General features: G+C 39.8%; 1 protein-coding gene across 2 annotated transcripts in view; it reads right to left on the reverse strand.

Moving 5' to 3' along the window:
* Positions 1–1,748: 1,748 nt before the first annotated feature.
* Positions 1,749–23,623, reverse strand: part of XCT (XAP5 family protein) — a 33,021-nt gene continuing 11,146 nt past the window's right edge. Inside the window, exons 5-12 of one of the 2 annotated variants that reach the window (XM_010273537.3) lie at positions 18,492–18,570; positions 18,310–18,386; positions 18,167–18,228; positions 17,941–18,072; positions 17,787–17,840; positions 7,615–7,680; positions 2,853–2,927; positions 1,749–2,113 (exon numbers count right to left, since the gene is read on the reverse strand). In XM_010273537.3, coding sequence (XP_010271839.1) covers positions 2,063–2,113; positions 2,853–2,927; positions 7,615–7,680; positions 17,787–17,840; positions 17,941–18,072; positions 18,167–18,228; positions 18,310–18,386; positions 18,492–18,570 — 596 coding nt within the window. In that variant the 3' untranslated portion in view covers positions 1,749–2,062. The remainder of the gene's footprint in view (positions 2,114–2,852; positions 2,928–7,614; positions 7,681–17,786; positions 17,841–17,940; positions 18,073–18,166; positions 18,229–18,309; positions 18,387–18,491; positions 18,571–23,623) is intronic. The other variant, XM_010273538.3, reaches the window with a different exon arrangement.

Below are 23,623 nucleotides of genomic sequence, written 5' to 3' on the forward strand. Positions count from 1 at the left end.
TATTATTTACCTTAAAATATCCTTTTGCTATATATCAACAAATTATGCTAATTCCTTCATCACCCCCCATTATTTAGATCATGATTGTGGCTGCCTTAAAGTGATCTCTATGCTACTTGAAAGGCTCTTTACATCATGTCATTGCCTCTATTTCTCTTGACCTACCTGCCTTCTCTGTTGCTGATTGGGTAAAAATAAGATGCGCGCCCAGATGATAGAAGATCGATCTCAATGTGTTTTTATATCTTTCTAGGTCCCAACCTTGTCTCTTAGACGTCTAATTGAGAAGAAATCCACCGTTTTAAGATCTGGGATTTAATTCTTTTCTAAACCCCCCATCTTTCACTTACACCTGCCATTCTCAATAGTCTTGCTGCGACCTACGTACCCAGTATTTGATGCTTACACCAAGCAAATCAAATTGAATTTCATGTTGTAAGGGAGCAAGGGGGGCCTAAATAACTCAAAGTTTGTTTATCACCCCTACGGATCAACCAATTGATATCTTCAGTAAAGGTTTGTTGGGAACCCATTCTCAATCTTTTACGCTCCAAGTTGAACGTTGGCTCTCCACCATCAACTGGGAGATAAAGAGTGAGGCTGTGAAAAATTGCCTTCATAGGGTGTATCAGATTAATCGATATTATTTTCTTTTACTTTTTTTTATTCTTTTCTTCTGAAACCGATTCAGGGGGGCCGGTTTAGGGCTCCTCCACCCCTGAACTGGTCAGACTCCCGATACACCCACTATAAAGGCATATCAGAAGAGTCCCAGAACGATATGTATCAGCCGATACAAGCCGATACATATTGATACTTTGAACCTTGGTGTGGAGAAGTAAGGCAATTCCACAAAGAACGAAGAAATGGAGTTTGGTGAGAGACGAAAAACAAACCCATGCCTTCATACGTGATTGAAGCAATAAATGGAATGGAAGACAACAAAGTATAAGCATGGGAATAGCAACCCCAGACCTCAATTCCTTATCTATTCGAACAATACTAAAAAATTTATGTGCGGATACCTTTTCCTGCGGAGAGAGAAGGCCACGTCATCTTAAGAAAGGCCCTTCCCATCTTAGTATATATAATAAATATGCAGATATATAGATATGTAGATACATACATAGATATGCACATCTATATAAAATTAACATATTTGTTGATAAATTTGGTTTAAATACCATATGTTCATTAAAGATATCTATATTTTTGCCGCTATTAGAATGCCAAAATTGCCCATTTACCTATTTCACAATTTGGAGAAGACTATTATGATCCATTTGATTTGCAATTGGAATCAGAACCACAATGATCTATTCCCATAGTCTGTTTGGTTCAAACAGGAATGGAATGAAAATTAGAATCAGTAGGAATGGGATTTCATTCCCAAGGGGGAAAGAATGGCCATTCAACCAGGAATGGGAATGGAATTCAAACTCCGCTCAACCAAACAGTTGGAATCAAAATAACCCAACCAATTCCGACTCCAGACACTATTCCTGCAAATAAAACAGGGTCTTACATCAATTAATTGTTGGGAATGTGGGCAAAGTGCTGAAAGCTCGTGTTGCAAATAGAAACTGCCACATCAGCAAAATTATATTGTTTCTGCTGATGTGGCAGTTGCTTTTGTTTTCAAAAACAAAATCATGTTGCCCAACACACCTAAAATTGTAAAGATGAACTTACCCTTTTTTCTTCTTTTTGCAAATTTGCGGGAAGTCAAAGACAAAATAAACACTGCATAGGGACAACGACTGTTCAAGATTTGAATTCTATGCTCCAAATAACCATAAGCTGTCATAGACACAACCTTTGTTGTTCCAACAAAAATAAACACTGCACAAGATAAGATATCCAGATGTCATCGGATTTGCTGTCTAAATCCGCACACATAACCCCCTTTTATCCATATAGTTTTCAAAGCATCAAATCTACAAGGTTGTCATTAACATACTTTGCTTGTATACTGATGTAATATTTGCTTAGATCATATGACTGGATATAAAAATTTTAAAAACAAAAATGCAGAAGATGGAGATCTGGTAACTAGCTTGAACTAGTCGCCATGGATGGTATAGCGTTCCCATTTCTTCGTTGGGTCATATATCTGTGAGAAAACAAGTATGATTAGAATGCCAACCTTTTAAAAGAAAATGATGTCATTTATCAAGCGGGGAAAATCTAACCCCAGGTCATGATCACCACAAGGTCCACAACCTTGCAAAGTACAACATTAAAAGCATAAACAGGACTGTCATTGTATGAGACCTAAGGGTGTAAGTGTCCAATTAAGTTTCCCTTTACAAGGTCATGGCTCTGGAATTTATCCTGTTCTTTCAGCAAAGTTCTAACACGAGCATGCAAAAAAGTTCTTTACACATGATATAAAATCTTCACAATTGGGCCGCTTATTAAATGATAGCACAAATACAAATTCAAGAGTCCAAGTAATGATTGCCATCTTCAGTCAAAATCCCAGATCAGCCCAGTCAAATAATAGTGTTTTTTTTGGTTAGTCAGCAATCGCTTTCCCCTTTTACCCTTTTTTCCCCAAAGTGCTGGTTGCGGGACTTGATTCCGTGTCAATGCTGGGACAACCCAGCTAACACGCCAACGAGCAAGCCCTCGATTGGCAATAATAGTTTTCTTTGCATATGATTAGCATATGAACCATATATTTCTATCAGATAGCCAGGAGTGCAGGCTTGTATTGCATGAATGAAGAGGTCACATTGATGTGCATGAATGTGAACAAGCACACCCGCACGTGCGGGGGCGAGGCCACATTGATGTGCATGAATGCGAACAAGCACCCGCACGTGCGGGGGCACACACACACAACATACCTCCCATCTTGAAGCAGGGAAGATGTGCTTGTTCTTCTCATACCAATGCCTCTCGACAACTTTCCCAGCATGGGACTGCAAGAAAACAAAAAAGTGTAAAATTGCAAGCATAAAATGTGACACGCATGCACAATGTGTTGCATTAAATTGTTTTTCAACACATGGCAGCAGGCAGAAAAACATTCAATTGTCTCATTCTCTTCCAATCTGTTCAATCTGAAATTCTTCAACTCGACCCTTTGGCCAAGTGGCAGGAATCGTGTTTAAACAAGCCATTAGGGAGAGAATGAGGCAGTAGAACATGTTCACTCAAACCTGCCATGTGAGAGTGCAAATAAGATTTAACCAACAGTTTTGGGTTAAATACAGAGTTACAATTAAGCTGCTCTACATTTTTTCTCAGGTTATGGTTAAAAGGTTTTAAAGATAAGTAGGGCTAATATTAAAAATACGCAATGGAAACTTAAGACTGCAGTGGGAACAATTAAGACTTCTGCTCAAGAGATGCCCCAAACTGAAACTCCAATGCATTATATTTCAGTAAGAGATCGAATAAAGATAAAAATTTCCCACTATATCACAGCAGGAAAGATGAAAACTGCATCTATGAAGGTTAGCTCTTCTTGTATGTCTTGCTCCCAGGCCAACTTCTGTCGTTATCTTGTGCAAACAAGTGATTTGAGGAACATGAATTGGCTAATGTATTAAGCCTATCATCATTGGAATTGGTCTTTAATTCATTATAATTGTCCATTCATCTTTGGGTCAATGTCATTCTGCAACAGTTGGCACCAAGGGTACCTATGTCATTTCCATTGTGTAATGTAATCAGGGGCTTATTGGCCATTTGACCCTATCAATTTTAACACTAATAATTTGGTATGGGATCCAAGATTGATTCACACCAGTTATTTTCACTCTTTTCTTCCTCTCCTTTTCTTTCTCTATTTTCTCTTTCAATATGAAGGGCCTACAGCAAGTACTATAGCACAGTGGTCCCTCTCCAGAGAGTACATAGTACAGCCCCATCAGGGATCTAGCCTCTTCCATCAGCCCCAACCCATTTCTCCTTAGACTTTCAGAGTCGACCACGGCTGCCACAACCATGCTCCTACAACAAGAATCTCTGGCTCAGGCCCCAATCTTTGAGGAAAATGGCACCACTGAAACCCTCTTGCTTGTTGGTGTTCCTCTCTCAGTGGTTTTCACCACTGACCTCCAACTTGCAAATGTTGCAGTAACATCTGCCTCTTGATCCACCATCACCACATTCAGAGCTTCAAGACTTGATCTTGCTATCATTTCCCTAAAACAATGGCGACAGCAACTCGATTTCCTCTCATGGAATCAAAAATCATCTCCCATAATTTCCAGTCCCGGATCCAGCCCCCTTGCCCACTTTTGAAGGTCCTCTTCCAGATCGAGCACCAGATACCAAGAGAAGATTGAACTGATAACATCAGACTTAACTCTGATTGAGAAAAATGGAATAGCAAAGACCAACAGTGACCTTTCCTTGGTTCAAATCACTGTTGCTAATCAGATTGGAATTTCATCACAAGAGCTATTGTTGTAGCCAACGACCACCCAATTGTGCCTTCAACCATCACTTGGCACCTAAAGACCTGATTATGTCAATTATCATGACCTGATGAGGAATCAGCACAACAAACAATACTTGCCAACACCCATTCTAAACTCTTCAAGTATTGTGTACGGTTTCATAAATGAGGTATAAATTCCTCACAAATGCTCTAGTTAATCTTCCCATTGATAGACGTTTCATCCATGATGAGATCTCCTCCCCTTCAGAAACGAATTAAACTTCATGGACCCTGAACTATGGAACTAGAGGTCAAAGGCAGCTGCACCAACTCGGACAGTCCCTTAAATCCCCCCCCCCTACTTTCAAAAGTAAGACTTTGAGTTACAACATTCTGCCTTGGGTTTCCCTCCTAATGCATTTAAAACAAACTCTTTCAAAAGTCATAAGCATTTCTTTCAAAACAAACTCTTTCAAAAGTCATAAGCATTGCCTTAGGCTGGTCCAAAAGTGACCTTCAAAGACACATTGTTTTCAACTTTCGAGAGCTAAGATAACTTTCATCATTTACCTCTGAATGACTTGTTTTTAAGGTATGTGGAAAATCAACATGGATGAGACAGAATATGGAAAAATGCAGCTTCCACTCAAATACTCTTTTCAATGTGTCTTTTATTTATGCGGAAGCTGTGAGTTTCTTGCCGATCACATATTTGGTACTTCAGCCTCATATTGTCCCTCTCAGCTACCATATTTACTGCTGGTACCATATTTACCTTATTCACCTTTAATAGCATATTCTAGCTCATCGCCATTTATCTTGAATATAGTTTGGGCATATTCACAGCCTACTTCGGATATTTTTCATCTTCAAATATGTTTCAGTTCATACATAGCTTGTTTTGAATAGACTTTCAGCATAGTTACATATTCATCTTACGTACACTTATTTTCAATCATGCTAAGGCCAATAGCAGTCACTTTGAACACAATTTAAGGGGTAATTACAGTTTACTCCCAAGGCTCACATCTATTCTAGTCTTTACTAAAGATTTCTTTTTGCATGATTAGGCTACGCATATGACTAAGTATTGTAGTTCATGCATTCTGACTTCAAGGGTTTTGAATACTACAGACTCTTATCATGGAACTTCAACCCATAAATGATTGGCCAACAACTACCTGAACTAATTACAGAATACTATGAGTTTCTACCCCAACTTTCGTAACATCTTAGCTAGACGAATTGTTCTAACTTTTAGTTTTGAATCTAGCTTTCTGCTCTTCTGGTTTGAGTGCCATAGTGAAGGCCACGAACTCAGGTTTCAGATAACTTTTTTCTTGACTTAATTACAGAATATACCATTTCAGCAGCTTTTTCTTACATCCTGAATTTTCAACATTTCCTTCTCATCATTTCATGAGCATCATCTAGAATATTTAGATACCCTTTTTCAGATACACAGGCCAATGTGAATGACAAAGTTTCTTTATGTGCATATTGTTACTTTCTTACTTTCATAAAACTTACAACTCCACTTTTAATTCAAAGCTTAATTAAGAAAAGAAACAGTTGCACGTTATTTTGTCTTAGAAATAGCCTCTCTGTGTATCTGCATGGGTAAGGCTGCATCAATCTGTCCCTCCCCAGAGCCCACATTGGCGGGAGCCTTGTGCACTAAGCTGCCCTTTCACATTGGGTTTAATTCATCTTTTACATCAGTCACTATCATATTACGGCTCCACCTACTATAGATCATTAAGCACCTTAGCACAATTTCCCAACAGCAAGCTTGTATCTTCTAGTGTAGATTTATCCTTTCCAAGAGACATATTTTCAGCAAACCTTAAGTATATTAGGATTCATTTGTAATATTTTCAAGTAATTCTGAACACATCTTTGGCTATGGCCATGTTTTCCTGCTTTACCAATTTTACCGCCTACTTAGTTGTTGAATTGTAGTTCACCACAACTTGGTTTTAATATTCAATATATGGTTACTCTTTCTATGAACCATGCGCATGCAACCCAGATTCTCTTGCAAACTGCATACAGTTCAAGTATTCTCGCACAAAAGGTAACCTTCCTATTTAAAAGTCAGAACCCCCAGTCTTGATGTGTCAACACACTTCTTGGTTTTCTCATAAACTATCCAGCAAAGTATCTTAAGCAATATTCGGCTGGATACAATAGTAGATAACCTTCGAAGCAGCGTAAGTATAGCTATAGCCATTACGCCTTTTTGTCTAAATAGTACTGCAGTTCACAGTTAAGTATATTTAGATCAAGATCAACAATCCAGAGGATGAGGGCCAATCACAACAGTCCAGAAACCATACTCAGGGACTGCACCAATGACATCCCTCATACAAGCAACAGACCTTCATTATATTCACATTTGATTTACATTGCTACTACATTATCTCTAATGACTAACCTCTTCTCTCCATCATGCTACAGCTCAAAGTGATTTACTTCTCCCATCCTTCAGGTATGTTAACCAACTTTCAGCAGTGGCATGATTTTCACATGATTTTACATGGCTTTTGCACTATTTTCAGGAACGTACTTCATGCACAATCGTGCCAACCATTGCTTTGACATAATTCTTGTACTGCTTTCTTATACATCACCAGGTTCCAGCCAAGGGTGCCTAGTCGCCTAGGCAATGCCTTGACAACTATGCTCCCCATGATGTAACTCTAATATCATAGATAGTGACAGGTGCCATTCAATTCTATCATCACAAGTCCTCTGTTTTGCAGGTAGGACCAAACTGAAGAGTTGATCCTTAAATATTGTCAGGTCCTCATGGGACATTGCCTAGGTTTGTGGTCTTTCCAAATCAAATCGATTGACCACATATTTGCATCTGCCAAAGAAAATAAACCCAACACTTCTCTACAAGATCTCGGCCCATGTAAAGTGTTTTAAGTAGCCAGAGATTAGAATGTGAAAGGCCATTGAAAGGGTAAACAAAAACACAGGTAAGACTCAAAACTTGCCAAGAAAAAACAAAACTTAGAAGTTGATATGATGCTCCAATTAAATTTCATAGAAAGCACAACAAATGTAGCTAAGTTACAAGAACTGTGAACTAATAAAGCAACTGGTCTCATTGTTTTCTTGTAATGTTTTGTGGGTCCACGTTAACCCAAGTTCTACCAAAAACAAAACCACAAAAAGAATCTTAAAAGGAGAAAGGAAAAGAAAAATACCTCATCCTTCTCTATTGTTGCATCAGCAATTGTACGCACATCCTCGTGTACATCAAAATGGAAAAGCTGTGTGAAACAGAAGGGAAAAGAAACATGTATCAAAGAGGATTTTTTCCTTTTCTTTTCTCTTTTTTTTTTCGGGGGGGGGGGGGGGGGTGTCAGTAACAAAACAGACAAAGAATTTCCTTAATAAACAGAACGAAAATATTTCTTATCAGCAGCATCATTCAGAACTTTTTGTTAATGCAGTGGAAGGAAAAAGAAAGAACACTCGAGGGGCTCGAGGAAGGTCAAAATGAAGGAAACCAGTATACTCCTGCAGGCTACATCCAAAAGTCTTGTATGGACCATTAACAGACCAAAACCAACCCACTACAACTCGCATCATTCCAAAGAAATAATTAAATAAAACTAATTCCTCATACTTGAAGTCCAGAATAAGTCCCTCCCCCCTCCACCCCCTCCCCCCCCAACTAAGTTATCTTGTGTTATCTTCTTCTTGATCTTCTTAGACACTTTGGAGAGAACTTATTTGATGTTCAAAGGTTCAGAACAAGTCCCCCCCCTCTCCTTCTATCTTTTGTTTTCATCTTCTTGATCTTCTTATATACTTAGGAGAGAACTTATTTGAAGTTCAAGGATTCAGAAAGTCCCTCCCTCCCTCTCCCTCTAAATTATCAACTTAATTATCTTGTGTTTTCTTCTTCTTGGTCTTCTTATATACATTGAGAGAACTTATTTCATATTCAAGGGTTCAGAAGTGCCATTCTCTTCTTCCCTTTCCTTCTACTTCTTCTTTTCTTCTTTTCTTCTTCATGGCAGAAATATTTTCCCTTTTCTCTTTCTTGTTTATTCTGTTTTAACCTAATAAATCACATGGTATCACAAGGATTGAACTGATCCTGCTTTGACACCAAACTAAGTTTCACCTATAGTTCCACTCATCAAGGAGGAGAAAAGGACTGAATAGGATTGATCATCCTCTAAGAAAGGAGGTTTCCATACTGTTAGAATGTTGAATGATGTCTCTTTATATGAGTGTTCGGCTGATAAGAGTTCTTATTAGCCCATACTTAAGTTCAAGCTATCCTGTAACTGGGCCTGTGTTAATGGGCCTAAGCCTGTTTAATGTTTTAAGTTACTGGGTGTCCCATCACTAATCTAGGGCATTCCAGTAATTACTTGTATCTTGTACTACATTCAAATATAAATAATAACATGGTCAACTGGCTAGATCAGTTCGACATTCCAGCATCTCTTCTTCTTCTTCTCCTTTTTGCTACTTCGGCTATAATAGTTTAGTTTTCATGGTAATCAGAGCATTAGCTTCTTCCTGGTTTCAGCCGGCGCACACTCTCTTCTCTTGCTGTCTTTTCATCTTCTCTCTTCCTTTTCTGGGTTGCTGCAGTGAAGACCTAGGGGTGTAAGAGAGTAAAGCAAGTTCGAACCTAGGGTTTCTCTTGGTTGTAGGACTCAAGGGAAGTAAGACCCAGAAGTAGATGTCCTACTAGGTTATTTCCAGCAAATAGTAGCTATTTGGCTACTAAGAGAGGTCTGTATAGGACAGACCTAGTTGAGGACTGATTTCAACAGTCCTAGCACTAGCCGAAAGGGGGAGAGCTTCCTCTACAGTTGCAGCTTCGGTGCTCCAGCAAGACTTGCACAGACTTAGCTTCTTCTACAGAGCCCACTGTTTACTTGCTACTGTCGCAGCCTCGAACTGTTCACTTGCTACTGTTGCAGCCTCGAACTGTTCACTTGCTTCTGTACCCGAACTGTTGCAGTTTTGGTTCAGCCCAAGTGAAGTCTATATAGTGTTCTACCAGCACTGTGAACACTTCTACCAGCATAGCAAAGTGGTAAACACCTCCAAGTTCAGGTTGGTCATCAGTCTGAAACCCCTCACCACTGCTGTGAGATTACCTAGGGAGCTGCCAGCTCCAGATTGTTCAGCACTGTGAACCCTAGTTGAGGACTGATGTCAGCAGTCCTAGTATTGGCCGCAAGGAGGGGCACTCTCTTTACAGTTGCAGTACTCGAAATTCAAGTGGAGTCTGCATAGCACAATAGTTGAGAATCCTTTGCTTCAGGTCGGTTACCAGCCCAGAACTCCTTGCTTGCTGCTGTAACTGAACTGTTTCAGAACCGTGGCAGTCTCGGCAAGTCTGAAACTGTGTCGAGTGCTGTCAGAACCTGCTGTGATCATTTCGGCTAATCAGAATCTGCTCCAGAACTGGTTCAGAACCTTCAGAACTACTTTGGCTAGTCTTAATCAGTGTCACCTACACAGTGGCTGCAGTCAAGATGTCTTCAATACCCAGAGAAGTTTCTTCTAGAGATAACAGGCCTGCGGCAAGTGGGAATCTTGTCACCAGTAACAATGATGACAACTCACAAAATACACCAACAGTGTCTTCTTCTCCTATGGGACAGGTTGTTGATTCCTCTGGAACTGGTACTTTGGGCTTCACTGCTAGTGAGGTAGAGGTCCTTAGCAGGGCATTAGCCTGTCTAAGGAATAATTCTTTTGCTTCTACATCTCTTGCCAGATCAGGTACAGCCTCTGCCTTCAGTGCCACTGGCTCTATTGACTCTACTTCTTGGGTTATTGATTCCGGTGCTACTAACCACATGACGCATATGTCTTCCCTATTCTCTTCATATCATTTGTTGTCTGGTCAGGATAAGATGAGAGTTGCTGACGGGTCTTTCTCCACTATCTCTGGAAAGGGAGTGGTTAACCTAAGCAAGGACCTCTCTCTTAAATCAGTTTTACATGTTCCCAGTCTTACCTCAAATCTTGTGTTTGTTTCAAAACTTACCAAAAATTTGAACTGTAGTATAACATTTTTCCCTACTCATTGTCTTCTAGGACAGATTGACAAGGAGAACGATTGGGTGCGGTCATGAGTATGGAGGCCTCTACTATCTTGATGCAGACATCGGTTCAGCCTTACAAGCATCTGCTGCCAGTAGTCCGAAGAGTGTGGAGTCAATAGCTAAGATGCATCTTTGGCATGCTAGGCTGGGTCATGTGTCTCTCTTCATTAGAAATGTTGTTTCCCGAATTGTTTAAGGGCATTCCAAGTCAAAGTCTAACCTGTGAAGTATGTCTGAGGCCCTTCATCCATTGTTTCCTTCGATGGCTTTCGGTACTTTATCAGTTTTATTGACCACTACTCTCGTTGCACATGGATCTACCTGTTAAAAGGACGGGATGAAGTACCACGGATAACCATGGCATTTTGCAAGATGATTGAAACGCAGTTTAATAAGAAGATTAAGCAATTCAGGTCAGACAATGCTGCTGAATACTTTGAAAAATCCTTGAACTTATTCATGGAAGATGCTGGCATACTACATCAGTCATCCTGTGCTAATACTCCTCAGCAAAATGGGGTTGCTGAGCACAAGAATAGACATCTATTGGAGACAGCTCAAGCCTTACTATTCCAGCACAAAATCCCCAAGCAATACTGATCTCAAGTTGTACTTTCTGCATCATATCTGATAAACTGGCATCTAAGGTGTTGGGTATGAAAACCCCTTTCTCTGTTTTGTGCCCCACTCTTCCAAACTTCCCCCTTCCTCCTCGGGTCTTTGCTTGTATATGTTTCATACATGTGAAGGATCCAAAGAAGACTAAGCTGGATCCTAAGGCTACAAAGTGAATATTCTTGGGGTACTCTCCTACACAAAAGGGTTACAAGTATTATGACCCTGTCTCCAAGAGAAAGTATGTCACCAGAGATGTGGTCTTCTTTGAGTCCCAACCCTATTTTTAGTCTTCTCAGAATCCTCTTCAGGGGGAGACTAGTGGGATGGAAGAGGATTCTCATTCTCCCTCCTTTTTTGTTCCCCTATCTGCCTCGGGTCTTCCATCCTCTCCTCCTACTCCTTGTTGTGGCATTCCAAGTCAACCCAGTGAGGCTCCCACTGTGTCGGTTACCTCTCCTGATGCTGCAGATGTTCCTGAAGGCTCCAGTAGGCAACAAAAAGAGATACTTACATACAACAGAAGAAAAAGGGGCCCTCAACCTCATGATAGCAACCAGTTGGACACGGATCAATCTGTCTCTACAATCCAAGGTAATTCCAACTCTCATACTTCTAATTTGGATCTTCCTATTGCTCTCCGTAAGCCTATCCGCTCTTGCACCACCCGGCAACCCATTGCTGATTTTGTTTCTTACTCACATTTATCTCTTGCCTATCACTCCTTTGTGTCTGCTCTTTCGTCTGTACATGTTCCTTCTAGTTACTCAGAGGTTGTGTCTGATCCAAGGTGGAAAGAAGCTATGAATGAAGAGATGAAAGCCCTAATGAAAGCAAGAACTTGGGAATTAGTGGATCTGCCAGAGGGGAAGACCACTGTTGGGTGCAAGTGGGTGCTTACTGTAAAGCACAGGGAGGACGGGTCCATTGAAAGGTACAAGGCCAGACTTGTGGCAAAGAGGTTTACTCAGAAAGAGGGGATTGAATACAAAGAAACCTTTGCCCCAGTAGCAAAGCTCAACACAATTCGGGTTCTATTGTCACTAGCAGCAAATTTTTCATGGGAACTTTATCAGCTGGATGTGAAGAATGCCTTCTTAAATGGTGACCTTCATGAAGAGGTATTTATGGAACCTCCACCAGGCTATGACTTTGGTAAAAAGGTGTGCAAACTGAGGAAAGCATTATATGGGTTGAAGCAATCTCCCCGTGCATGGTTTGAGAGGCTCTGTGGGGCCATGAAGAAAGTGGGGTACACTCAGAGTGGTGCAGACCATACCTTGTTCATAAGGAGACAGGATAGCAAACTTATTGCCCTCATTGTTTATGTGGATGATATGGTAATTACCGGGAATGACTTGGAAGAGATAAAAAGACTGAAGGAGTTTCTACCTTCTGAATTTGAGATCAAAGACTTGGGTCATTTGCGATATTTTCTTGGGATTGAAGTTGCCAGGTCAAGAGAGGGAATCTACATATGTCAACGGAAGTATGTTCTTGACCTCCTAGAGAAAACAGGCATGATGGGGTGCAGGCCAGCAGATACTCCAATAGAACAGAATCATGGCCTGCAGGAATCAGTAGGGGAGGACTACTGTGATAGAGAGAGATACCAAAAATTGGTAGGGAAGCTGATATACTTATCCCTCACTCGGCCAGATATTGCTTATGCTGTGCATGTTGTCAGTCAATTTATGCACTCTCCAAAGATCCCTCATATGAAAGCAGTTGAAAGGATTCTCAGGTACTTGAAGACTTGCCCAAGAAAGGGAATTCTCTTCAGGAAAAACAATAGAATTGAAATTGAAGCTTATACTGATGCAAATTGGGTTGGTTCTATGGGAGACAGAAAATCAACTTCAGGATATTGTACATTTGTGGGAGGGAACCTGATCACATGGCGCAGTAAGAAGCAGAATGTTGTGGCTAGATCAAGTGCAGAAGCAGAATACCGAGCTATGGCACACGGGGTGGCTGAACTCTTATGGCTCAGAACTCTTCTTAATGAGCTTGGTATTAAGGCCGAGGGTCCTCTCAGGTTGTATTGTGATAATAAAGCTGCTATCAACATTGCCAACAATCCCGTGCAGCATGACAGGACAAAACATAATGAAATTGATCGACACTTTGTCAGAGAGAGAATTGTTTCAGGAGAACTCTGTGTGCCTTATACTCCATCAGAGATGCAAATTGCAGATGTATTGACTAAAGGGCTGGCAACAACAAAGTTCAGGGACATACTTGGCAAGCTAAACAAGATTGATATCCATGCTTAGCTTGAGGGGGAATGTTAGAATGTTGAATGATGTCTCTTTATATGAGTGTTCGGCTGATAAGAGTTCTTATTAGCCCATACTTAAGTTCAAGCTATCCTGTAACTGGGCCTGTGTTAATGGGCCTAAGCCTGTTTAATGTTTTAAGTTACTGGGTGTCCCATCACTAATCAGGGGCATTCCAGTAATTACTTGTATCTTGTACTACATTCAAATATAAATAATAACATGGTCGACTGGCTAGGTCAGTTCGACATTCCAGCATCTCTTCTTCTTCTTCTCCTTTCTGCTACTTCGGCTACAGTAGTTTAGCTTTCACATACCTCAAGTTGCAGAAAGTGGTGAGTTTTGGTGATTTCCTGAAACCCTCTACTCAGAGATTCAAAGAGGGGAAGTTTTTTGATATTTGGTTGGTTGCAGCAGTTGTATGGCAAGTTGTGGCAAGTAAATGGTGTATTGTAGAGTGGAAGAAGCTTAGTTGTGTGAGCAGTGAGTCAGCTGGTGGTTTGAATTACTAAATGTTTGCTTTTTGATATTTTCTATGCTGAAAATTGGGTCCAGTGGTTACTTGGTGAAAGAACATTTTTATGAATAGTTGACTACTGAGAAGGCAAGCAGAGTATTTTCAAACCTATGGCTACATCAACTAGTGGTTCCAAATCTGTTGTTATGTTGTAATCAGACTTCATAAATTTCCAATTGACAACTGTCAAGCTCAATGGTACAAATTATGTACCATGGGCTAAATCAGTTCAAGTTTCATTGATTGAAAGAGGCAAACTGATACATTAAGGAAGACAAGCCAAAGAGTGGGTCTCATGGGTAAAATGAATGGTACAGAAGAATGCACAGATCATGATATCTCTTTGGAATAGTATGGAAAATCAAATTAGTGTTAGCCTTATGTTTCTGAACACAGCTAAGGAGATTTGGGGGATGCCAAACAGTTGTACTCTAGACAAGACCACGGTTTAAAATGTCGGTGTGAATGGAAATGTCAGTCGTCCAAATATAAGAAACATGTCAGAAATGTCAAAAATATTGTAAAAATTATAGACATGGTGGAAACATTGTAAAATATGCAAAATATATGATAAAAGAAGCATAGGCACACCTTTTTTAAATTATTATCTTGTTACAAATCATTAGACAAAGCTAAGAAACTAAGGTTATAGACAAAAGAATACATTCTGAAGTTGTCATGTAAACCTTAAGATTCAGAGCTTCATGATAGAATGAGTTAAAGCAAATTTTAAACGCATAGAAAATGTAAATGGTTGTAATATATCAACCAAATGATCTATTACACAAACAAAAACTAATATTTAACTTCATGTTTGAAATGAATACTGAGCTAGCTCAAAGTGGTAATCATGTAAGTTTGGCAGCAATAACACTGTTACTCCACATATCTACAATATTGTACTCCACATAGTGTTGCTAGTGTTCATTGAGGAATATGTTGATTCCAATAAAACTTCATGCCACTACCCATGGAAGTGACATTGGAAATGTGACACGGAAACTATCTCTTTAAAGCCACATAGTGCTGGTAGTGTTCATTGGGGAATATGTTGATTCCAGTGTTGGTAAGGACAAGGAGCTACTCCTTGTTCACTCGCTTCGCTTGCTCACCGAAGCTCCAAAAACCCCATATTTGCTATTGTTGCTCATCCATTCATCCTAATAAAAGATATTTTTAAAGGACACAAGTTATTAAGACTTTTTATAGGGATTAAGAATTTAAGACCCTGAAATGAACTTGTTTGGGCTTTGCCTCGAGGGGCTTGGTTAGGGGTCCAAGGGTAGAGCCCCCAACCCAACTGCCAACCATAAAAAAACAGAAAAAATGCACAAATTTTCAAAAGGCACAAACCTGGGCTAAAACGCAAGGTGCACCAAGCATGTGCCTTTTGAAAGTATTGCACTTGGGACCTCGGCAAGGCACATACCCTAAAATGTGCCTAGGCACACCTAACGTGCACCTTTTAAATCACTAATCGTGAGGGTCAAACATTTAACTTCTGATATGATTTATATGGCCCACCATCTAATTGGGCTAACCACACTACCATGGAAAAGGATCTTGGTAATAGTGCATCTAGTGTTGAGCTGTCTACTTCAAGTGTTGGAAAGGACAAGGAGCTAGTCTCTATCACACGTGAGTATGAGAGGCTTTGTCAGTTGTCTTCTTCAAACACTATAGCCACTTTTGCTAAATCAGGTACAGCTTGTCTTGTCCCATGGAAGGATCTTGGTAATACTGCATCTAGTGTTGAGTCATCTACTTCAGGTGTGGGTAAGGACAAGGAGCTAGTCTCTATCACACGTGAGTATGAGAGGCTTTGTCACTTGTCTTCTTCCAACACTATAGCCATCTTTGCTAAATCAGGTACAGCTTGGCTTGTCTCCAGTTCTAAACCTAGTAATCTACACCTTGGATTTCAAAGCTTCAGATCATATGATTGAATCTTCAGATCCACATATGTCTATATCTTCTCCTTCCGTTTCTTTGAGTGTTACCCTAGATAATAGTACTACTTCGTCCATCACTAATACTGGTAATGTGTCTCTTAATTCTGACATTACATTACATTTTATCTTTTATGTACCCAAATTCCCTTGTGTCTATCAATAAACTTACCTAGTCTCTTAACTGTTCAGTATCCTTTGAGTTCAAAATTTATGTGCTCCTCCTCATGTATATACTCCTCCATTAACCAAGAGTCACAGAGTGACATAGAATGATCAGTTTGTTATTTTGGGGAATGATGGCCCGTTTCACATTTTCAGCATGATGAAGCTGTGCAACTTGTTCATCCGTTTATCTAAGATAACCCCTTTTCGTGATCCTGAAAAGCATCTGGTTGAGTAACTTGTTTTGAGGGCGGATGAAAATGTGAAGCATTAGAGATGATGAGTATTCCTGCTGAGAGAGAAAGTATCATGATGATATGGCAGTTATTGTGATCATCCTCAGAAATAAGCAGCATAAATCTACTGCTTCAACATCTTTGTAGGCATGCAACAACTATTTTGCTATTCTTACATCATCCTTGTTCAAAACATACTGCACATTATTCTATTATTGCATTAGATAATCCAGGTTCCGACTGTAATATCTGGTATAAGTTGATTGTATAGGATCCACATGTTAGTGCGTCTGAAAAGTTTGGAATAAGGATCTGATCCATATTGGTTCATAATGTAGTGGTAACTTAAACTGTCATAATCATTAAAAAATAACCTAAACAAGCTTCTCACATGAGCAGCCAAAGCTCCACCCACAATCAGTATCATAAAGTCCATGGTAATCAAATGAGAAATCCCGCCACTAAATTCCTAGAAATTTCTTGCCACTCTACCTGCACCTTTTTGGCCACTAAAGAGGAACCAAGCCTCAAACTTGTAGTAGAGAGGGTTTCTTCTCTAGGAAAATCCCCTTACCTATGGACTCTAGTAGACAAACAAAATATTCCGTGCATCACCTCTAACCCTTCCACCCCAGAAGACCCAGGTCACCAAAAGCAACAATCAGGCTTCTATGAGAGGTATACATTAACATTGATAGCCACATCCTAATAATAGCATCCATGGAAAACCCTGAGTCCTGTCTTATGGTTGCTAAGCCTATGAAATTGTTGACATTTTCATCTTATCATTGGATATTCTTGGGTTTCTTTCAGCTCATACATGCCAATATACCACTTCATTTGTAAGGAGTTCCCTCTAATCATAGGTTGACAGGTTTTTTTATTTCTTGTGGAGAGAAATGTTAGCACCAAAGAGATCAAATATCTACATGTGGACCCAATGAAAGGGAGAAAGTAATCCACATGGCTCGTTAAGGAAAAAGAGAGGATGAGGTGGTGGCATTATCACCATTCACCTTACAGCACACAAGTGAGAGGAAAACAGTTTTTTCTTTATTAGAACACTAATTTTTAGGTCATTTCCCAGAAAAATTATTCAAGATTTCATACAATAGGATCATCAAAAGAACCCAAAGGGTTCCCAATCTATAGCTAAATTCATCCCAGAATAGTGGAGGAAATCATCTTTGATAAATCATCACATCAATCTCACAATCCCTAAGATCCCACAACCCATGGGAGAAAAGAAAACCAAATCAGGAATGAGTTTGCTTTCATAATAGAAGATGGAGCAGTCAAGGATATAGAATATACAGTGGCCCCTCTCCCAACCAAATATCCTCCACGCATTTAACTTTCTTGGCAAAGATAGAATTGTATCATTGTATTTGCTAAATCTACCAAACAGGCATTAGAAAAACTGAATCTTTTTAGGTGCAAAATCATACAGGAAGCTTCTAAAGAAGACTGTAAAGCAAAAACAAGAGAAAGACTACTTCATATAAAAATTACCAATCAAGTTGAGCATTACCGGTCCACTTTTGCCCCTTGCTTTGTTGATGATAAGTTCATAAAAACTGTGTTGCTGAACATCCAAGACAACAAGAAAACAGGTGGATTCAAATTAGTTAAGCACTTGTTCAAAGCATAAATGCCCACAAAAATTGATTTTAAAATGGACTCACATGAGGGATGATCAAATCTTCCTTAACATAAAGCAAATTCTCCACCGAGGTTGTTCGGACCTCTCGAAACTCTGGTGCAAGTTGCTGCTGAACAGCCCGGAGAAACTCTCCAATAGTATCACCTTTGCGTACCTGAAGATCAGAAATAGTTACCATAAAGAAAACCAGATGATAAAAGGCAAATCAGCAAATCAATCACAGATAAGAAAAGAAAGTTCTCATTAACCTGGATTACTCGCCTATGGCCTGCTCCATCCCAGTAGCTGTAAGTAATTTCAAGGGGTTCATCTAAAATAAAATAAAAATTTTAGAGAAAAATGCATTTTTCATTTTTAATTAGATTTAAACAGGATTAGAGTGCACAATTACTTCGAATCTGTTCCTGCTCACGAAGCCATTGCTTCCGCAACCTTTCTCGCTCTGCTTGTTCCTCTGCTTCTCTCTCACTGATTATCCTCAGCACACCTAGGTTTTCAGATTAATCCCAGGTCCAAGAGATAGAAAAACCAAATTTTTGGTCCATACCAACTGCACACAAAAAAGTTCAATACCTGTCTGGCAAAAAGCTTGTCTCCACAGTTGGATCTTTCCCGAGTTGCCCACACCTAAACTTCTTAGACTCTTGAGTTTCTGCAAAAAAAAAAAAGAATAAATGAAACAAGGAAGGGAAACAAGAGCAGAAGTAACAACTCTGACTCTATGCTCTTAAACTTGTTGAAAGAACATGTATTGAATTGTTGATATGTTGTGACATTTTAGAAACCATTGTGACTTTTTTTCTTTTGATAAATAGAAACCATTATGACCTTTAGATGCAAACCAACTAAACATATAAAAGACGCTACCAAAATGTTAAAACTAGATGAAGCAATCAGAGCATCCATTACATGAAACAGGACAAAAGTGCAAGTAGTTTCCGGCCCAACACTAATCTTCAAATAAAATCAACTAAAAATGAGAAATGCATAAGAAATATTATATAGAAATAAAACCATAGAAAATAAAACATATGTACATTTTTACTTCATCAAATCAATATCAATCCTTTTGCTGATAATCAGTGGATATCTCATACAATGAACAGTAGCAAATCAAATACAAAAGAAATAAAAGTCCCTTCTCAAATCAAACCTCTGTCTTCCCAGAAAACATCCCCAAAATAGAGAAAAACATCACATCCCTTCAGTGGAAATCATACAATGAGCAGCAGCAAATCAAATACAAAAGAAATAAAGCCCCTTCTCAAATCAAACCTCTGTCTTCCCAGAAAACATCCCCGAAATAGAGAAAAACATCACATCCCTTCACCCACCCCTTAAGGCATATGTCTTCCCTACACAGACTTCCCACATTACTCCTGATTTGGCCAGATTATCAGCCAGCTCATTTGGCTGCTATTTTAGTCCAGGAGAATGAGATATTCACTGATGAAGCCAGAACTTTGCTTTTCTAATTAGGTATCACAATTGACAAGGGACTTCTTCCTCTCAATTTATCTAACGCATAACAATCTAACAACCACCTTCTATTCACAGTTCTTGACATCCTAGAAGGTGCAGAAGTCTAAACCTTGAAGCAGAACAAACATTCTGCTATTATAGCTGTAAAGAACACTGATGTGGTCCCCACAGTGTTCGTATGGCAGCAATATTTCTGTTAGATATGACAATGTTAGTTGGTAGTTATTTCAGCTTTATTATTAGTTATTTCTTATTCTATTTGCCATGTAAGCAATAAGGGCAATTCAGCCCTTTTACAGTTGGCCAATAGTTATAAATACTAAGAGAGGGTCGGCAGAAATTATGACCTACTCTCTCTCTTTTCTGAAACTCTCTTCGTGTACTTCTTTTCTTCCTCTCTTCACTTCCTCTCTTCAATTTTTCATCCTTTTTTCTTTTTAATTCAAGACTTATTGTAGTCTAGATCGACTACTTGGTATCAGAGCTGACCTAGGAGCTCTGCTAGTCTGATTAGGCCGACTACATGAGAACCACCTAGGTTTGGAAGTTTTTCAACAAGGAAAGAGGATCGGCTGATTCTTGGAGGTTACTGGTAGTGTGCAGCTGCTACTAAAGAGATTGTAAAGTTTAGGAGAGTTCCAGTAGTCAGGAAGAATCAGAAGAAGCTTCGGATCCTCAAGATTAGGGTTTTGCATCAACCAGCAGGTGGCGGCTAGAGATTTTTTCATAAAGTAAGCTTTTTCTTGTGATTCTGTTCAGAAAAGATAATCTTGGTTTAGTCTGAGAGGTGCGGCTTCAGAATTTTTGTGTTTTCTTTAGGGTTTTGAGAGAAAACCCTAAAATTCAGAACTGTTGTTTGTTTCAGATCAGAATTTGAACTAGTTTCATTCAGAATTCTGTTTTTTGTGTTCTTTGGAAGAACTAGGCCGGTTGTTATAAGCTGTTTGGGTGCTGTTTCTCCTATTACAGTAATTAAAAAAGTTTTTTTTTTATTAATTCTTGATCAAGAATGGAGTTCAAGAGTCAAGGGGAAGGTGTTTTTGGGACTAGCAATTTTGGTAACATGTTTGAGAATACCTTTCAGATTACAACAATTAAGTTTGATGGATCAAACTACCTAGAATGGGCTCAATCGGCCATGATGACCATTGGGGGTAGGGGAAAACTGAGCTACTTGTTGGAAGATGTGAAAGAACCAACTAAGGTGAACTATTTGGTTATGACGTGGCTGTGCAACTCTATGCAGCCACATATCATCCGGAACTATTTGTGGGCAAAAACAGCTAAGGAAATCTAGAATGTCATGAAAGAGACCTACTCCCCAACCCCTTAATGTTGCTAAGGCTTATGAACTGAAATGTAAGGTTAACAACCTTAAGCAATGAGAGAAACCAGTCTCCGTTTACTTCTCTACACTGAAATCTTTGTGGCATAAAATTGACCACCTAGAAACACTTGAGTGGGAAAGTCAGAAGGATGCACAGACTCATAGAAAACAAGTTGAGACTAATAGGGTTTTTGAGTTCCTAGCTGGTCTAAATCCTGAGTATGATATTATGAGACAGCAACTACTGACAAGAGACAATGTGACCCTATCAGAAGCCTACTCCTTAGTGCATAGTGAAGAGACTAGGAGAAAGGTTATGATGCAGCATCATCCCTTCCCACCAGCCTTGGCAGCAGTCAAACCTAAGTCCGGGGATGATACGGAGAGGGATATAAAAAAGGAAGACAAGCGAGATCTAGTATGTGAACATTGCAAGAAACCCAAGCATACTAAAGACACCTGTTTTAAGTTGCACCCTCCTTTAGTCCCAGCAAAACTCAGGAACAAAAGGGGTAATGCTAATATGGCTGTTAATACTGATTGTGCCTCTTCATCAGGCACAAAAGACACACCCCTAGACACCCTAGCTGCTGTCCTGGCTGCCCTGACTCAGTTGGAAAAGGAAGTTGGCAATTCAGCTCAATCATCTTAGCCACCATCAGCTCCCACATCAGCTTTTGCTCATTTAGGTACTCGGGCCTCAGCTTATCATGCTTCAGCTCCAGGTAACACTGAACATTGTTGGGTAATAGACTCAGGTGCATCTAACCATATGACTGGCTTGCCATCACTATTCACTACCTATCACTTATCTTCAGGCAGAGATAAGGTGTCCATTGTTGATGGTTCCCTTGTTCCCATTTCTAGCAAGGGAGACATCAAGTTGTCTAATGCCATATCCTTATCTTCAGTTTTGCATGTTCCTAAGCTTAATACTAATTTGCCTTTAGTCAATAGCATTACAAAACATCATAATTGTTCAGTAACCTTTTTCCCTGACCAATGTGTTTTTCAGGACTTGGAGACAAGGAAGGTGATTGGGACTGGCCGTGACACGAATGGGATCTATCTGCTTGGAGAGAGTTCACATTGGGAAGATAGTGAAAATAGGAAGTCTTTTGTTTCTCAGTCTATTAGTTAGGTTATGCTTTGGCATAATCAGTTGGGTCATTTATCTTTTTAGTCTTTGAAGAGTTTGTTTCCTGATTTATTTGAGTCTGTTCAGATGTCCAATTTGAGATGTGAGAGTTGTGAGCTTGCAAAGCATTCTAGAACATCTTATTCATTGAGTAATAAAAGAAGTAATAATCATTTTGATATTGTGCATACCAATGTTTGGGGTCCTTATCACATCACTGCTATGGGGGTACAGATATTTCTTGTTGTTTGTTGATGACTATACCCGGTTTTCTTGGGTTTACCTTATGTGTTCTCGAGATGAAGTTCCTACTTTGACCCGGATCTTTCATCAGATGATTTAAACCCAATTTGGGGTCAAAATCAAAATCTTCAGATCCGATAATGCGAAAGAATACTTTGCCAACCAATTAGCCTCCTATTTGCTTGACCATGGGATTATCCACCAAAGTACTTGTCCTCATACACCACAGCAAAATGGGGTTGCTGAGAGGAAGAATAGGCACATATTGGAGGTGGCCGAAAGCATCATGTTTAACTACAATGTGCCTATTCGTTTCTGGGGAGATTCTATTCTTACAGTAGTGTATCTCATTAATCGAGTTCCTTCACGGGTTCTTGACATGAAGCCTCCATTTACCCTCCTATACCCTGATAAAGACTTGTTTACTGTTCCCCTTAAAACCTTTGGTTGTACTTGCTTTGTTCAGATTCTTGGACCTCATCGTTCCAAATTTGATCCTAAGGCCTCCAAATGTATTTTTCTCGGTTATGCACAAACTCAAAAGGGATATTGCTGCTATAAACCCACTTCTGGGAAAAGATTTGTCTCTATGGATGTTACTTTCTTCGAGGATGTACCCTATTATCCTAGGGTTTCTCCTCAGGGGGAGAGTAGTGAGTGTGGGGTTAACTCATTAGAAGTTCCTTTACCTGTTCCATTGAGTGATGAAGGATGTAATGGGGAGGGGTGTCAGAGGTGCTGGGATTTGAGAGTCTATCACGGGCGATGGAGGCAGGTTGATTTCGGTCATCAGCAATCCAGGCCAGCCCCAGTTCCTTCTGCGGATCCAGATCCAGGTACTACAGTTCCTTTATCGGATTCGGGTTCCACTGAGATACCTTCCACTGTTGAGCCCTTACCTCCTTTGGATGACCTTGACCTCCCCATTGCAATCTGTAAAGGAAAACGGCATTGCACCACATCCACAGCCCACTGCATTTCCCAATTCTTGTCCTATGATCACTTGTCCCCATCTTACAGGTCCTTCCTCACATCTATTGCTGATATTCCTATCCCCATAACAGTGCAAGAGGTTGAAATGGAAAGATGCAATGAAGGTTGAAATGGATGCTTTTCTGAGGAATAATACTTGGGAGCTAGTTGACCAGCCTAAAGGGAAGAAACCGGTTGGATGTAGATGGGTATTTACTGTGAAACATAATGTTGATGGTTCCATTGAAAGGTATAAGGCTCGGTTAGTTGCAAAGGCATTTACTCGGACTTATGGTATGGACTACTTAGAGACTTTTGCTCCAGTAGTAAAGAAGACCACTATTAGAGTTTTATTGTCCCTTGCAGCCAGTTACTCTTGGCCCTTGTTCCAAATGGATGTCAAAAATGCCTTCCTCAGTGGAGACTAGCAGGAAGAAGTCTACATGCAGTTGCCTCCTGGATTTTATGATGCAGACACAGGAAAGAGGGTTTGCCGGTTGAATAAAGCGTTTTATGGACTAAAACAATCCCCTAGAGCTTGGT

The sequence above is a fragment of the Nelumbo nucifera genome, chromosome 7 (genome assembly GCF_055504915.1).
Source record: "Nelumbo nucifera cultivar China Antique chromosome 7, China Antique-T2T, whole genome shotgun sequence".
Classification (NCBI taxonomy): domain Eukaryota; kingdom Viridiplantae; phylum Streptophyta; class Magnoliopsida; order Proteales; family Nelumbonaceae; genus Nelumbo; species Nelumbo nucifera.